The sequence below is a fragment of the Drosophila eugracilis genome, unplaced genomic scaffold, assembly GCF_018153835.1.
Source record: "Drosophila eugracilis isolate 14026-0451.02 unplaced genomic scaffold, ASM1815383v1 contig_124, whole genome shotgun sequence".
Lineage (NCBI taxonomy): Eukaryota > Metazoa > Arthropoda > Insecta > Diptera > Drosophilidae > Drosophila > Drosophila eugracilis.
In genome coordinates this window covers 1,347,458-1,365,382 of record NW_024572029.1, presented here as the reverse complement: position 1 = coordinate 1,365,382, position 17,925 = coordinate 1,347,458, and the positions used below count along the sequence as shown (strand labels likewise).

The 17,925-nt window shown below is 39.9% G+C and overlaps 1 protein-coding gene across 2 annotated transcripts in view; it reads left to right on the top strand.

Annotated features, from left to right (window-relative positions):
* Window positions 1-17,152, top strand: part of LOC108102996 (netrin-A) — a 46,709-nt gene extending 29,557 nt beyond the window's left edge. The window contains exons 2-7 of one of the 2 annotated variants that reach the window (XM_017208311.2): window positions 60-248; window positions 11,378-11,527; window positions 11,636-11,788; window positions 15,885-15,950; window positions 16,028-16,382; window positions 16,461-17,152. In XM_017208311.2, the coding sequence (XP_017063800.1) occupies window positions 60-248; window positions 11,378-11,527; window positions 11,636-11,788; window positions 15,885-15,950; window positions 16,028-16,382; window positions 16,461-16,602 (1,055 nt within the window). In that variant the 3' untranslated portion in view covers window positions 16,603-17,152. Of the gene's footprint in view, window positions 1-59; window positions 249-11,377; window positions 11,528-11,635; window positions 11,793-15,884; window positions 15,951-16,027; window positions 16,383-16,460 lie in introns of both variants that reach the window. The other variant, XM_017208312.2, reaches the window with a different exon arrangement.
* The last annotated feature ends 773 nt before the right edge of the window (window positions 17,153-17,925 follow it).

Genomic DNA, 17,925 nt, shown 5'->3' with positions numbered 1-17,925 from the left:
CACTTAGAACTTGTCTTTCGTGCTAACTTGTCTTTATTGTTTTCCCTATTTTTTTTCAGAGTGTAACTGCAACAAACATGCCCGCCAATGCCGCTTCAATATGGAAATCTTCCGACTGTCGCAGGGTGTCTCCGGCGGAGTCTGCATGAACTGCCGCCACTCGACCACGGGCAGGAACTGTCATCAGTGCAAGGAGGGATTCTACCGGGACGCCACCAAGCCACTCACCCATCGTAAAGTGTGCAAGGGTAAGTCTTAATCTTAATTGATGAAAAATTTAGAAAATTTATTATCAAAAGGAATATGTCTTGGTTAACTTTTAGCAAGGTTTTTGTTCTTTTTAAACGATGTTTTGGGTGGAGATTTTAAAAACTTGCAAAATTGATAAAGAGAAATGTCTTAAAAAGGGTTACCTAATCCAGATTAGGCCACCTTACCCTTAAACTACAACCCTACACTACACCTTTTAAGCTTTCAAGTTAATCAAAATGCAAAATTAAGCTTTCTAAATTGTAATTACAAAACTTAACCACAAGCAGATAATCATTCAAAGTAAACAAGAAGAACGCGCATTTTGAACTCATTGTGAAATCGGAAATTCTTTCTTCCGAGATTAATGCTCAATTTACAGTAATTAGCTGCTCTCGCCCAGTGAAATCCAACTGGGCTAAAAGTCCACCGCCCTCCCGTTCGTGGCACCACCCTTTCTGTAACCCCCTGCGGCAGCACACAACCCTTTGGCCGTCCCCAGGCGACCTTCGAGTGTGTTGTTTGTAATGTAATTTATGGCCGCCATAAATTCACGCTCTCCAATCGAAACAATAAAAATAAAAACCAAGTCAGCGGATAAGAAGAAATGGTCTAGAAGAAGGAAAAGAACCCATCGAAGTAATCGACTGAGGGGATACCATGGGTTTTTGTATGTAACAGAAATTATATTAAAAAATTGTTAAAAATAAATCTTAAAAGACTCTACTTTTAAGATGTTTATTGACCTACAACGAGTATGTAAATTTTGCCAATCGAAATGGTTTATTTTTATCCAAAGAACTTAGAACACGGATGTGGTTTTTATATAACTCAGACTCAGACTCGAAAGAAGAGGAAACAGCCGAAATTTATTGCCTGCAATCATTTTCATTGGCAAACAATCAAATCAGGTGGACCACATGGCCAAAATCTGAACTATTTATAGTGCTCTGATGTGCATATATAGTATGCTAGATAGATATTCTAGATATATGTTATATGCAACCCGCTGGGAATTCACATTCAAACAGAATTTATACCTAATTGCGAATCCGAGGAGTATCGTAAACAAAAACAAAAGGCCCCAAACGGGAGGAGTGCTTTTTTTTTTTTTTTTCTGGGGGAGGCAGTGGAAGTGTTAAGGGGTACCTGGGGGGAGGGGGGGTGGGTGGTGCTGTGTCGTTTGTCATTGCGGTGTCAGAAATTTTGGTCGAAACCGCTTTTTGGCTTTCGGATTTTTGGGCTTTCGGCTGACTAAGCATCATAATTCTCGCAACCGCTCAGCCAGAGCCGTTAAATCCAAATCAAATTCTTATCGATTTTTAATTAATTATCCCCCAGCTAAGTCGAAAACGAAGCCACATCGTAAATATATATATATATATCGGATTTAACACCCCCTGCACATGTCAACCACGATTGCGATTTTTGTTGTTCTTTTTTTTTGTTTTTTGGGAGTTTAAAGACAAAAGGTGCCGCTGCGACAATTTTTTAAATTATTTCCCCCTTCGTCAGAGGCCATAAAAAATTTATTCGTTTTAATTTTGACACGCGTGCAATTTGTTAAGAAAGATTTTTACATACCAGCCCCGCCAGCGCCGCCGTCGCCAGGCTTGTTGGCAAAATGTTTTACGTCATGTTTTGCCATTTGCCAAATGTTGCGGCTGACTGTCCCCTGCCCTGCCCTGCTCCCTACCTCATCTCTTCAGTTTGGCCCCCAAACTTTCAATTAGTCAACTGAAAATTGTTAAGAGGGGGGTTGGGGGGTAGGAAAATCTCCTTTGTGTGGCACAAACAGGAGTCTCGAGTCTCCAGCTGATGCCTCTCCGACTGTCGGAGGACATCTCCTCCAGTGATTTATTCGTTTCATCTTGAGCTGGCTCGTTTTTCATATTCCCCACATAAACGTTCGAAATAAATTTTAAGAATAATTTCACATTACTAATGGCCTTTTGTCTCGAGCGAGGCAGCAGCCACAAAAAGAGGTCATAGACTAGAAGGTTTTGCGGTTTGTCTCTGGAAAGGTATTTGAGTTTTAGTATTCCGGGAAATCAGCAAAAGAAAATTCTAGAAAACCTAATAAAGTGCTTTAGATTTGATTATTTAACGCAAAAAGCAATCTATTATTTGCCCTGCCAACTAATCCGTATAATAATCAATCTGGGAAATGCCTTTATAATTATTTAATACACCCATTAGTCTGGCTCTTTGCCTGGCAAATATATTCCATACATTAGTTTAAGCCTGAGAGAGAGTCGTAATCAACAGCCGCAATTACACGATTAAATGAAAGGCTTAAGTTTGGAATTTGTAGCTAAGTACCAAGAGTTGTCATTAAATCAATCAGTTATTTTCCTTTTAAGTTGAGAATTTTCAAGATTTTCCTTGGCATTCCTTGTCCAAGTCAAAGCTATTCAAATTATACATTTCCCTCCTCCCCATTAGCTGCCATCATAATTAACGCCTTAAATTCATTTTGATTTCCAGTTAAAATGGAAAAAGCTGCTTACCCCAAACTTAACTTCCGCAAAACTATATTTATCTAAGCCGGAGTATGTGTGTGAGTTTGGCTCAGTTTGAATTTGAATTTGAATTAGAATTTGAAGTTGATTTAATTTAAATATTCAAATGATTTACTCGAGGATGGCAAAGTCAAGTCTAATGGAGCAAACGCCATCCAAAGCCATAATTCATCACCCAGACTGAGAGAGGCTGAGGGGCTTGGCTTAGGAGGTTTAGTTTTTGGGGAAAATCTCTCATATGAAATTCTGTAGTTTGAGTTGGGTTTATGGGGGGGGCGGTTGGTATGCGGCGGAATTGGAATTTTACACACAGATGCAGAGACACAGATACAGCTACAGATTCAGATTGAAATTCAGATGCCAAACTCATAGATACACGCACTCACCGACACACACACGCGCGCTCTGTGTCAAAGTCATTTTGGGCAAACGGCTCTCAGTCAATTTCCTTATTTGTGCAAATGTTTCAATGACCGGAAAATTACATATTATTATTTGTCCAACGAAAGGATCCCGGCATCCCGGCACATCCTGCCCGTAAACGAATCGTTATTCATACACTTGCCAGCATGTGTTGCTGCGTCGCCTGCTGCTCTTTTGATAATTAAAATCCGAAACCCCTAGGAACTGCTCAGTTCAGAGCTCAACCCCCTGAACCATCCTGTTACCTCCCGTAATCTCCTGTAACCACCCCTCCCCTGAAAGTATACTCTACTTTTTGCCTTATTGCCTTCGGTTGACATCATTAAATTTGCATGCCACGCATTATGGTAATAAAAGGCAGAAATGGGAAAGTCAGAAAGTGAAATTTGAATGCTCTTTAATATAAAAGTCAAGAAATATTTGTAAATGGTTGATTTCTTGATGATTAAAAGGGTGATTTTCTTCATTTTTGAGGAATATTGTTAGTTAAAGATTATTTTTAATTATATAATATTTTTTAAAGACATCTACTTTTCTTGCTAGTAAAGCATTTTATAAGTTTCAAATTAAAGTAAAATATTATTTAATCGAGTTAAGCCCAAGAACAAGGAGATGCCCATCAAAAGTTACTTAAATTCAATGACATTTCTGCAAGGAGACATAATTTGATTATAAATCTTATGATTCTTGCACTCGCCCTATCTAGAACTTACACTTCCAGTTAATTTCTTACATTTCCCATTAACCTAACCTATTCCTTCCACATTAATTTCCCTTACAAATTTATAGCCCAAAAAACCTCATAAAGAGCAGCCACATCTCCCCAACTACCAACATAATAATTCCAATATCCATTAACCATTGCGTTGACAAGGCCATCCTTTCATTATCCTGTCATATATCTGCCATCGCCAGCGTTTATCGTCGCCCAGTAATTAGGGTGTACACGATTGAATGCCTGGCAATTGTTTTCAACGGCCAGTTGAACGGAACTCATAGGCGTGATGTTAACTATGACAAAAGACTCAACTCGAATCACATGTGTCAAATATTTCTGTGGGCGTTATGGGCGTTATGAGCGCTATGGGCGTGTCGGGGAATACAATTAACATTATCCGTAACTAAATACGTGAAATTAAAAGCCATAAAATCAGAAAGTCACGTGCGAAATGTTACAGCAGCAATGACATGGAATGGAAAAGCGAGGAAAAACACAGCAGGAGCGGCAATTAAAATAATGCCACACACACGTGTAAGCGGGGGAAAACTTTCTTTATTGCCCAAAAAGTTCATGAAAATGCGACAAAAAAAAAGAAGGAGGGAGGTAAGGACATAGAACATAGAATGTGGGGGAGGAAAACCCACCCACCAACATCCCCGCCGAATCAGAAATCCGTCAAACATCATTAGAATTTCATAAAACGCGTCGTTGCAACTGTGCCGAAACACGCTTAAAGGTTAAAGGTTACACAGCTTGGCAACTTAATTGAATTTTTGGAATGCCAACGCGAAATGCATTTATCATACGACATGCCAAGGTGGCTTTTGCCCAAAAAACTAAGCCAGGAAAATCTATTTCCTCACTCCTGTCCTGTGGGTGTGGATGGCAGTGGTGGTGGGTTTGGAAAACCAAACCAAAAAACTAAGCGCCGTAACAAATTTTCTGCTGGCAAAGCTATAAAATTTTATATGCCCAAAAACATAGACACAATTTTCCAAACATTTTCCACAAAGCCAAACAATCTTTACGAAAAAAAAAAAGATGATTTGTTTAGAGGGAGAAAAGGGGGTAGCAGGCAGCATCATAAGCACCATAACGAATCGAATATGCCCTCGGAATTTTCAGAAGTGTAGTAAATTTTCAGCATATTTGATTGATTAACTTTTGGGCTTTTATGGATTGACCTTTTGTGTACTTTGGCTTTATGAGTAAATTAGGTCCTATTTAAATTCATTTTTGGGTATCAAGTTTGAGGATTTATCAGCCTTAGAAAAGGAATTCCCTTTGTTTAGCTTAGAATATTTATTGAAAATATTTGATGCCTTCTGAGAAGACTTCTTTTATGATTTCCTTTAAGGTAATGTATAAACTCTAACAAGAAAACATTTGCCTAACTAAAATACTTTTTAAAAAGCCAAATAACCAAATTTTTAATCACATTCTCATACCCTTTCCTAGTGAAAATATTAAATTACTATATTTATTAGTTTTCCCCTCAAAACCTAACTTTCCCTTGCTGATTTATTGTCGGCCATCAATTTTATTCAGTGTACTTTCCGTGCTCACTACACCGTTTAACCCACAAGGACCCAATGTCCCCGTTCGAGGACACTTTTGGCCGGAACACGACATGGGCGATGGTTTGGCCAGGGGCGAGCCCCGAAACCGCCCAATTTGAATTATGACATTTTGCATACGAGCTGACATTTAAAGCTGTGCAAATTGTTCGAGCGTCAAATTGGCGCTGCCATTTCACTAAGCCTCCCCCTCCTACTCCTCGCCTCCTTTTGGCACAGTTGGAAAATCATTTTCCGAAACGGTGCACACTTTAGCCGAAAAAGAAGAAGTAGCAAGAGTTTTTGGCAACATTGCCTACTTTACTGCGCGTCGTTTGATTTTCAATAGGCTCATTCAGATCTGTTTACCGCCCCGCCTTTCGATTTCTGTCCTCGAGGCGCCTCAATCTTTAACGCACAATTTGAAAAGCGCTAAAAGTTTTTTTTCTCTTACTCCATCCCTATTCCGTCTGAGACGATTTCCCCAACCGTCTCCTCCACCTGCAATTGGAAAACTTTGTACATGCAACAAGGAAAATTGTAGCAAGACGAAAGGAGGCCTTTGCTCATTTGAACGCCGAACGAAAGTTGAGCGAACTTTGCGCCAGTTGCAACCGCGATAAACTTTACTTTTTTTTCCTACTCCCACAACTCGCCAGGAAGTGGAGGAGTGTGGTGGGAACAACTTTTCCTGGAGAGTGTCGCGCGAAAGCCTTTGATTTATTAATAAGACCCCAAAGAAAAGTTCCGCCCCGGCGGCTTAAGCTCAAGTGTGAAAAGCGATGGCAAAGGTGAATGAATCGGGCGGGCTCTTTGGGCCCAACTTCGAGTTGGCTAAATCAAATGGCTCATTTGAATTCATGACCAATTGGTATAGAGATCATTCGAGTGTATATGATGGGTGTGTGCCGGTGTGTGCTTGCATTTAATTGAATGTGTAATGTTATCTTTGAAGTTAAACATGCGATTGACATGAGTGGAATCGCACGGTCGTGAAAGATAAGTTAAATATGGCCCCAGGAAAGTCATAAGTTTAATGGGAAAATTGTGATTAGCTAGAGATACTCTCTGCATTTTCCTTTTCCTAAAAAATGACTAGGGGTAGGCATAGTGAGAATGTTTTAAGAATGGTAAAAACTATCTACCTGTCGACCTGCTATCTTGCAATACGGAAAACATTTAAATTAAGATAATAAATAATGAATTTTGAATTATATGGATGACCTCATTTCGCAAACAATTAGCAGAAAATCAGCACAGAAAATAGTGAAAATTCTGCGTCTAATTAGTTCTTATAATCAAATATCTCAGGAAAAAACTAATAGCTTCTCTGGAAGCCAAATTCTGACAGCTCCAAATCACATGGTTTATTTTTCCAGGTAATAAGTGCTTACAGAAATGGTTTTCCCTCGAATGCAAAAGTACAAACATTCATATAGATAGCTATAGATCCGATCTGGTCTGGTTAGTGTTATAAATGCAGGGATCTGGCAGTGCCCCCAGCCCCAGCCCACTGGATTCGCCACTTCAGGTCAGGTGTAATCTCTCACTGCAAATCATCCGCGTTGGCGGCGGCGGCGCAACTTTGGCAGACTTTGTCTGGGAAATCTTCTTCATAATTCTTCTTTGACCACGTCTCTCTCTCTCGCTCTCTGTTTGGTTTTCTTCTTGGGAAAAGTGCACACGATTCTTTTGGGCTTTTGTTTTTTGCTAATAATAACAAATAGCAGCAGCAGCAGCAGCCGCAGCAGCATCAACAATAACCAACTGACTAGTGGCAGCTGTGCCGCCCGCGCACTCTCTCCTTATGGCCAACAATTTTCATTTGGTTTTCTTCCTTTTTTCCCCATCATTTCGTCGCTGTTGGACTAGAAAATTTCGTGGTAATATTTTATGGCAATTGATGGCCGAGAAGGAGACTTTTTGCGTTGAATTTATGTAACGCACTTTACTCCAGTTCCAGTGGTCAGTCAGTGGAGATTTTCCTTTTGGCAGGAGGGACTTGAAGGTGGGAGGTGGGCGGGAATTTGGAGGTTTGCTTGCGCAAAGTTGAAATAAACAATAACAAATTGCGCTTGATTTGCTTTATGATGTTTACACGAGGCCCAGTGGCTTGTTTTCGGTGCGTTAGTACTGTTTGAGTGAAGGCGAGTGGGTGGTGGTTTGCTTAATTAATGTTTTTGTTAGCCCGAAAAACGGAAACGACAGCCAAGAAAAATAAGTACAGGTGCTAGGCGATTTTAAGTTTTATACCTGGAAAATGAAATTTTCAACTAACTGGCAAATTATTGGCAAGCAAAATGGTAAACAGGAAGGGGATTTACCTTACTCTCAACTTGTTTCTATTTAAATTCAAATATTTTAAGCAAGAAAGTCAACTTTAAACGTGGAAATTGCAAAACAAAATAAGAAATATTTCCATTTTATTAATCGATCATCATTTAAGCTCATTTTTTCATCTCCAACTGTGGCAAGAAAACAAGACTCGTGTATGTGGCATGAAAAAAGCCCGAAAATTGAAATATTCAAAGCCAGAAAATTGTCCAAATTAAATGTGAGATGGAAAAAAAAGGGTCGGAGGTCAAGGGGATTGAAGTGCAAAAACACAACGCACACCCACAAAATGCCAGCCATACTGCGAATGATTGATTTAAAAATATCCATGCCTGGCAGATGCCATAAAACATACCTGCAAATGTAAATAAACATGGATATATATATGGATATATATATATTTGGAACATACGAATGCGTATAAATATTTCTGTGTACTCAACTGTTTAATAGGTCGTTCAATGAGGTAACTTTGCAGCTGTGAGCTGCGAGAAATTCGTGTTAAATCAATGATCTAATGAGTGGATAATGGCCTTATAGCATCAGATTTTCATTGCTGATGGAAAATATAGCTGCAGGGAAATGTGAGTCAATCGTTATTCGATTTTAATGAGAAGGAAGGCACATAAGGCAAACCATATCCGCTGTAATATTTATGTTTCCTTTAAACTCTCACACATTAGTTAAGAGTTACCCTAAAATATTTACGAAATTGAACAATAAGTTAAGTTTTTAAGGGGGAATTTCAATAATTAATCCAAAATATTTGCATTCAACCCAAAACTTGATTCACTTTCACTGGAATCCCTGAACTCCCTGGCAGTCCCTGACTTTCTTGCAAGTCCCAAATGATTCATTCGTGGACCTCACTCATTAGTAGCTCATTTATTTCGGGAAACCCTGACCCGAATCGATCTGTGGATAAGCCAAAAAGGAGTGACTGTGTGCTCTTTGTCCCAATTTGGGTCGCACTTTCATGTCAAATTAAATGAACATCTCTCTGGTGAAAGGGCTTTCCCCCCTCCTCTCTGACTCATAATTAAATAGAAATCCAAAATGGCAATGGGTGGAAAATCCGTACGAGAACGAAGCCACTTCAATAGTGAAAAAGAGATCCCTTCTGTGTTCCATTGCCATAATGAAAATTCATAATCTTTACCTCGGCCAATGGACCACACAAAATGGGAATAATAAAAAAACACAGTGGAAAACGTATTCACAAATGGAAAATGAGAAGAAAATCCGGCCGGGGCATATGGAATGCACCGGGGATGCAGATGGGATCCGGATACTCAGATACTGGTAGGATATATACGTATATATATATATATATATATGCCAATGCCAATGCCGAGCACTGATATGGGATGTGTAATGAACTCGTTCATTCCGCTTTCCACCTCGCATTCCGCGTTTCATATAGTTTTTTTTTTCCCCCTCTTTTTTTGGCTTGCTTATTTTAACAATATCCAAAAGCTGAAAGTCCCAAGTCCCACATCCCCATATCCTATATCCCATATCCTCCAGGTCCATATCCATAGACCATATCCCGCCCAAAAACCCATCCACCAACTGGCCCACACTCTGCTCTCAGCAGATAGCGCGCGGCGCACACAACTCGCATATTGTTGTCATATTGTTGGCCTCAAACCCAACCGAAGGTGACACAGTGGTGCGAAGAATATTTGTAAGACGTAATATTTAAGCAACAAATTTAAAAACTTTTTAAAAACTTCGCTTTTTACAGGGATTTTCAGAGAAAATTCCATTTGAATAGTTCTTGTTTCTTTGTTTCTTTCACTGAAACTTAAACTACGAATTAGGGCATTCATTTCATATTTTTCTTATGCCAAACCCTTGCCCCACTGTCCTATTTTGTGACTACGAAACGCCCTGCAGGCAACAACAATGGACACACGGAATTGTTGCTCTTGTTGCTGTTGTTGCAAGTTATTATTGTCTGTTGCTGCTGCTGTCGTTGTTGTTGTTATCATCCGGATGTGTCACTGTGTGCATATAAATCGCATTTAATTTATTGTAAATCGGATTAAATTACCAAATGTTGCACGAACGCACGAAACGGGAACGGTATACGAGTATAGCGTATGTGAGATATGAAAGTGGGAGCGAGAGATGCAAAGTGGGAGAGCGGGATGGTAAAATGAACTGTAGGCCTAGTTAACCCATTAGTTGGTAGGCGTTAAGATTTGGTTGTGTTAACATTCCTTTGAAAGGGAATTCATATGTTCTTTTTATTTTATAATAAAATCCCAAAAAATTATTATAAAATTTTCACTTTAAAGGACACTTCTTTCTGTGCAGCTGCCCAAACCATTGGCAAACTTCACTAATGGGTTAAATGCTCCAAGTGTGTGTATTCAAAACTCTTGACATGCACCTTTCGCCTACTCTGACTGAACATTCAGACCTTAGGACTGTCCCCTGTCCCCTGTACCATGCACAAGTTAAATCTTTAAATATGCAACAGCTTTTGGCCAAGAGCCGTGCCAAAGACCCATTAAATGTGGCCAAAAGCGGCTTATTAACTAAACATCCCACCGAACGGCTCGGGCCCAGCTGAAGTAACCACTGTGGAGTCCTTTATAATAGTCTCAAACCGACACATACGAGTATGACAAAAATAATCCCCCCTCGAAACTATAAGGGCAAGCATCACTGAAATGAAGGACAAAAGGACACAGAAGTGGGAACCAAGAAAATAAATATAAGATAAATTATTGTTATACAAGTAGATTGTGAGTTAAAACACAGAGAAAATGCCATTAAGTTGGAAGTTTGGTTTCCAAGAGAGAATTATGACTAACGCCTGCAAGTCGGCAAGGAATTATTCAAACGGATACGAGTTAATAGTGTGCATATCCATATTAACTGATATTTCAGTTTAAAGTGGTTACCTCCTTTGAATATAATTCAATTTTAATGTGAATATACCGCCCGCACTACTGGCATTGTTCCAGTGCACACCGATTCCATAAAGCAAAAAAAAAAGAGGGCGAAACATAATGCTGGGCGGACCCATTTGCACTCTCATTTGCAATTAACCGTGTGCGGACGGACGAGAAGCGGACAAGGAAAGAGTCCGGCGGACAGCCGTTAACTGCTGGCGTGCACTCAATTTGCCGGAATATACTCGCACGGAATACTCGGACCGTAATCGTATCTGTTAATGTACATTTCCACGGCTCATAAACGAATCTGTGCAAGGATGATTGTCGTTTTTCTTTCTTTCCTTTTTGGCTTAAGAGGGGATTGGAATAAAAACCACGGGCATTGCTGGGTATGCAACAGAAATCTGACTGAACACTGCAGAAATCAGAACTTGAAAGACTTTAAGTAAAACTCAAGTGGGCCAGAGATTGGCGGCGATTTGCGATTGCCATTTTGGCTTTGAAGTGCCGGACTCTGTCCATTAAGCTCTCAGCACAATCGGCCAGAAAAACAAAAATCAACAACAGCATCTGCATCTTGTTCTTCAATATCCATTCGATATTTCTGATCTATCCGAATCCGAGCTAATTGTTTCTATATCTTTCTTTCTCTTCTACTTGCAGCCTGCGAATGCCATCCGATCGGATCGTATGGCAAGATCTGCAACAGCACCAGCGGTCAATGTCCCTGCAAGGACGGGGTCACTGGATTAACCTGCAACCGTTGCGCCCGCGGCTACCATCAGAGTCAGTCTCACATTGCACCCTGCATAAGTGAGTATAGAAAAGGGATTGGGTCTCTAGGTTCATACCTATGACGAGCTATGGCTAATATCCTAATACTATATATCATTAATATATATACTCCCCCTCCTCCCTTAGAGCAACCACCGCGAATGATCAACATGCTGGACACCCAGAACACCGCCCCCGAACCAGATGAGCCGCAATCCTCGCCTGGAGCTGGAGGTGATCGCAATGGCGCCTCTGGAACGGCCGCCCAGTCACAGTACTATCGCACCGAGGGCGGCAGGGGTAAGTAAGTGCCACCTCTCATATCCATATCTATCTGTTGTGTCTTGTGTGCTAACTATCCGTTTCCCCAAATCCTTTACCACCTATCCCTATCCCTATCCCTATCACACCCCCATCCTGTTGCATCCTGTTGCTCCTCCAAGTGCTTATGCTAACTGCTAGTATTGTTGCTCAGGGATTACAGTGGGGCTTCGATAAAGGCGGTTGCTTAGGTTAGGGAAACATGAAAGGTTACTTTTAAGATCTATCTTAAAAGGGAATCATAAGATAAAGTTTTAAAGTTGGATTCTTAGAAATCATTATCTAAGTCATTATGTATTGGTTCTAAAATTAAGGTTGGGAATTATAAGTGACTGGCTAGAAAAGCAAAACCAATATTCTAGCTAGCAGACTTCTAACACTTATCTCAGCATTCCCTTTTAGCTAGTAACCACTGTCTAAAGCCTGCGGGCAAAGGAGGCGCACAGTTTTCGTTTGCCGTGGCGCTTGGCTCGCCTTTGTAATCCTTTCAAATGGGTGAGAAAACACAAATCCGCTAAAGTGCAGTCGGTTGTCGGTCGACGGTGGTGGTCAGGAAAAGTGGAAGCGGAAAAACAAGGAGCGGCCGCCCAAGGAGCAAGAAGTATCAAGCGGGAAAAGGACAGACAACAACGGCACTTAACAGACAACGCAAATGTTTGCACGCAACTTTTAGTTACAGTGGCGAAGGAAGTATACTGGGAGGGAGTCCAGAGGGAGGGTGCAAGTGCGAGTGCAACAAGAATACAAAATGCGCCACGCAGCATAAATCATACTAAGCCCAGTTTTAGTCCTCTCTTACTCGCACACTACTTTGTCGTCCCTTTTGCGCAGCTAAACAAACTTTGCAATAAAATGTAGGGGGTAACATAGCGGAGTAACGACTTGAAGATATCCTGTAAACGTTTTCTGAATGAGAATAAAGGAAGTAACATACAGATAAGGGAGCTAAAGACATGTTTTTTATGAGAGGAAGAAAAAAAGACATCCCAATAAGTGCAATCCCCATATACCCTTGCTATTCCGCAACTAAAGGGTATTAAAACAGCAGCAGCAACAGTGCCAACAACAACAAAGAGGACATCCCAAGGAAACATCACAAAAAGATAAAACAAAAAAATGTATAAGCAAAACAGAAAAAAAAGTGAAAGAAGGGCAGAAAGTGTAGAATGACAGAGAGCGGGCGAAACTTGGCAAAGCAAATGTATTAAAAAAGTTTTTTATTTAATTTCCCATGAATAAGCTGCAGCAGCAGCAGCAGCAGCAACAGCAGCGGCGGCGGAAGAGCAGTCGTCGCCTACTTTTCAGTCGCACTGTGACCAGTACAGTGAGTACCACAGCCACTAGCTCTGCTTACAACACCACCACCACCACCGCCGCTAATTGCTGCCAACTATTTGCTCAAGGCATTAGGCAAAGTCACTGCAGGATAACCGAAAGGTGGCGGGGTATGCAGGACCCAAGGATAACACAGGATAGGGATGATGATGATGATGAAAAGGAACCATTTATGCAGCTGCAAGTGGAAACAATGACAAATTGACTGAGCAACTTAAGCAGCCACAGGAATTATAAGCGCCAAGTTAGTCATAATAGAGTCAAATTGTCATTGCCAAGTAGACCAAATCGAAACCGAAAGGAAGAAGGCCAAAAACCAACAGGATTTCCGGTTTTTTTTTTTTGATATTTAAGCTTACGACTCTTGGCACTTGGGAGTTATTTAATTTTAGATTATGGATGCTTTTTAAAATGTATTTATAACAAAGATCGAATCGATACTTTCCAAAAATATTCCTTAAAATTAAATCAAAACTATCATTCTTCCAATCAAGTAACCACACCACATATCATAAACTTACTCAAAGTTCTTTCAAATTTCTATTTAAAATTCACCAACAAAATCCCTGAAGCTTCTTAGAAAGAACAGTTTATTAACTCGACAAGCCAGAGGAATAAGTTTACGAAATCCATTAAAATTGCAACAAGATATGAATAGCTGGCAGACAGAAAACTAGGATCAATTCCTGGCTGCAATTGTTGCATATCAAGTTGCCTTTTGGCTAAAGGACCAACTCCACTCTTCTAACCAATCTGGAATCCAGAATACAGCAGAATCCAGAATCCAGAATCCACTATCCATCATGCCAGTATCCAGTAACCAAAATGCAAATCGAGCACTGCAGAAGACGACGAGCACTGAGATGGGGAGTGCGTTTAAAGAGGCAGCGGCAGTGGCAGCGCCCCTCTTAAATTTATTTGTCAACGGCAAAGAAAAGCGCAAGTTGGAAAAGTTGCCGGTGGAAAGTTTTCCATTTCTTGTAACCAAGAACTGAGTTAGGCAAATGGACAGACACTCACACACACACACACACACAAGCAGAGGGAGAAAGAGAGGCTCTACGTGAAAAAGTTCGTCCTTTGCTATTCATTGGCACAACATGAGGCACGGAGGCGTGGCAGGAGCTGGCCATGTCCCCTCCTGCTACCCCCATCACTCAACACGAACATGAATGTTAATTATGAATTTATAATTTGATAATCTTATTAAATTAATTTAAAATTCTGTCCAAGTTTGAGTTAATTTAAAGTTAGTTGCCCCCGCAGCGAAACGCAGGCCCCTCTGTGTGTGTGTGTTTAGCCGGGGTCGTGGGTCAATTTTAATGTTATGTTAATTTGATGACTGGCAAATTTTCAGAAGATTTATGTTTACTCGAAATTTGCACAAATGGTTATTAAAGTGAGGTGGAGTTATGACCAAAACGGTTCAAGTTTTCTGGTAAAATATTTAAAATATTTTAAGGTGATTGAAAGGAAGTTAATTAGAGAGATTAGAATGCAAGAAGCTATAAGGATTATTCTTAACATTCCATTACGAACTCCATAATAAAGTTTAAGATATTTCCCTCATCTGATCTTTTATCATTTAACAACTTTTCCCAGAATTTCTATAAATGCTGGCCCACTTAAGAACACCCACTTACGTACAAACGCAAGTATTAACTTAGACAAAATTGCCAAAAGCGGGATACCCGAATAGTGAGTCAGAAATTTTCGAAACTCTCCAACTTTATTTTCGGATATTTTCGTTCGCAATCGGGGCGTGGCTAATGATCTTTAAATGACGGCGATAAATATCGTTTGTTTTCTAAGTCCAACAGAGAAATGCACTTTTATCAGTGGAGTGGGTGGAAGCAGAGATCCATAAATAGCCAAAAAGGGAAAGTTTAGATCAATCGATTTATAAATCTCTGCTACTCATTTAATATTATACAAATGTAGTACGTATGTAGATCGATCAAGAGTTTGTTTCTTCCAATTGTGTCACGTTTAATGTGACATTGCAATCGGCGGCAGAAACAGAGCAACAATGCAGAATTGCGATTCCCCAGCCAAAGGAAAAACAAAATAAAAACTTCTTGGCTAATTTTAGTCGACACAAAAGTCGGCCCAAGGCACGAAGTCTAAATGCACAGCAAGAAACAGGGGTTCTACATTCAGCTTAGTTAAATAAATATAAAAAAGGCAAAAGAGTATCTGAATGATTGATAATGTCTAAGGTAAAATGTCTAGGAAAATCTATTAAAATCTATAAAAATCTCAATTTACTGCAAATTTTCTTTAGTTTTCCCCCCATTTTTCCCTGTTTATAGTAATGGGCAGCCTTAATGTAAAATTGATCGAGCATCACTGCCGTTTGTTGCTGCCACTGTTTCTGTTTCTGCTAATTGGCATTGGCCATAAAGACATAAATTTTGCAATTAAATTGTAAACACCAAAGTGGAATGCCCCATTCGAAGGACAAATGGAAAAGGGGGAAGGAGGGATCACAGGCGGGGCAATGTCTTAGGGTTAGGGTAGTTGACAGTACCAACCGATTTGAATCCTAACCCCAATTAACCTCTAACAGAATATCACTCCAAACCATTCGCTCAGCTTCATGTCATCTGTGAAATGCGGTTTTGATTGCTCGTTCACTGTGTGTGTGTGTTCTCATCCTTGAGGACCTCACGGTAGGAACGGCCTATTATGATTTACTCATTTATTAATTAAGAATTTGTCGGACTTTTTCTTCTTTCAGAATGCGGCAAATGCCGAGTCAGCACCAAAAGGCTAAATCTAAACAAGTTTTGCAAAAGAGACTACGGTGAGTGGGAAAAACAATCCAGCTGAATTTCTTTAAGAAATTTGGAAAACTAATTGACTTTTTCTTATCCCAAATAGCAATAATGGCCAAAGTAATTGGTCGCGATACGAGCAGCGAAGCGGTCAGCAGGGAGTCTCTACGACGCGCAATGGATCCCGACGTGGCGGACTACGAAATGGATCAGGATCGACCGGGCTCACCGAATACAGCGGAATACAGCGAGTTTCAGGCGGCGGACTATCCCAGCGGCAGCGAAATGGTGCGGTACGATCTTCAGATTCAGGCCGTGTTCAAGCGAAGCAGGCCAAGCGAAAGCAGCGGCGCGGCGAACGTGTACGGAATGCCGAGTACAACCCTAAAACGAGGTCCTATGACCTGGATCATACCGACTAAGGATTTGGAGTGCCGCTGCCCCAAGATCAGAGTTAACAGGTTAGAAATAATTCCAAAAACTACTTGCTTATGTCAGATAAAGTATAGAAATATAATCAAAAACTTTGTATTTTGCAGATCCTATTTGATCTTGGGCCGGGATTCGGAGGCGCCACCCGGTTACCTGGGCATCGGGCCGCATTCAATCGTTATCGAATGGAAGGAGGACTGGTATCGGCGCATGAAACGCTTCCAACGGCGGGCGCGCACCTGTGCGTAATCCCTTCAGCCCGATCCTAATCCCCACTTCCTTCTCTGTGTAGTCTCAAGATTCTAGACCTAAGCAAATGATTGAATGGCCATAAGAGGGAGAGAGCCGGAACAGGAGAAAACAATCAAATCGTGTCATTGTCGCTTAAACACTATTTTTTTTTTTGTTTTTTTTCCTCAATTCAATGTCAAATTAACCGATTTTTTAGCAGTAACAAAAAAAAGAAAAATCAAACTAGCGGTATTTAATTTATTTAATTAACTTCAATTGTTACGAAAAGCAATCGGTTATTGATTTTAATATACACAAAGAAATCAAAACACACACGAAAGTATCTATATATGTAATCTATGTAATCTATATATAAACGACTTGTATTATTCACTAAATTCTAAGTTTCCTGTCAGCCCAGTTTAAGCATTTGTGAACAATTTACGTACTAGGGCAGTCTCGAGTAAGCGAAAAGAGCACGCCAGTAAGCAATAATTTATCTGTAAGAGAAACCTTGATGCATGCATGACTCGCAAGAAATCGTAATTAATAAATATTGTACAGAGCAGCAGTACGCGTCTTTTTGAATTTGAATTATTTAGCGGGCAATGCGGTGGGCTGCCACCTTGTCTTAGTGCTTGCGCTGCCATCTGTAAGCTGACTTCATTTGAATTTTAAAATGCGAATATTGGTATTTCTAGAACCAAATGGTTACTGTATAACATTTGTGGTTTTATCAAATTATTAAAATGTAAGCTATTAACTACTTAATTGCTTTCAAATGGTCACATTTTAAATTGAAATTTGAATCTTTAGCACTTGAGCGGGAAACTTATCGAGTGGCAGCTCGATTAATTAGCCCATCTAGCGCTGCCACCTGTTTAACTATCGCTTGAGCTTATCGATTGCCAAACATATGTTTTGTGTTTTGTTTACATTTTTATGTTTTATTAAACATTTTTCAAAATATCTTGTTGTGAAAAAAGAAAAGGATTTTCCGGATTTAATGGACTGTAGGGACATATCATTTCATCGCAGACAACGGGGATATCTCGGAAATGGAAGATTTAAACATTTGATGCCGGCAAAACAACAGGAATTCAGAAATTCTTATACTAGGAATCTTCTTAGGATTAATATTGGGACTCCAACTACAAATTCTTAAGAATCTTCTGCAAAAACTTATGGACATTTCTTAGAGAAACTAAAATAAGGTATGAAATCAAGGAATTATTTGATACTTTAGTAATAATTACACAGAAAACATTAAGAAAGCAGATGATCATATTTTAGATCAAATACCTCTCTATCTAATATATTGATAATGTATTATAGTAATTT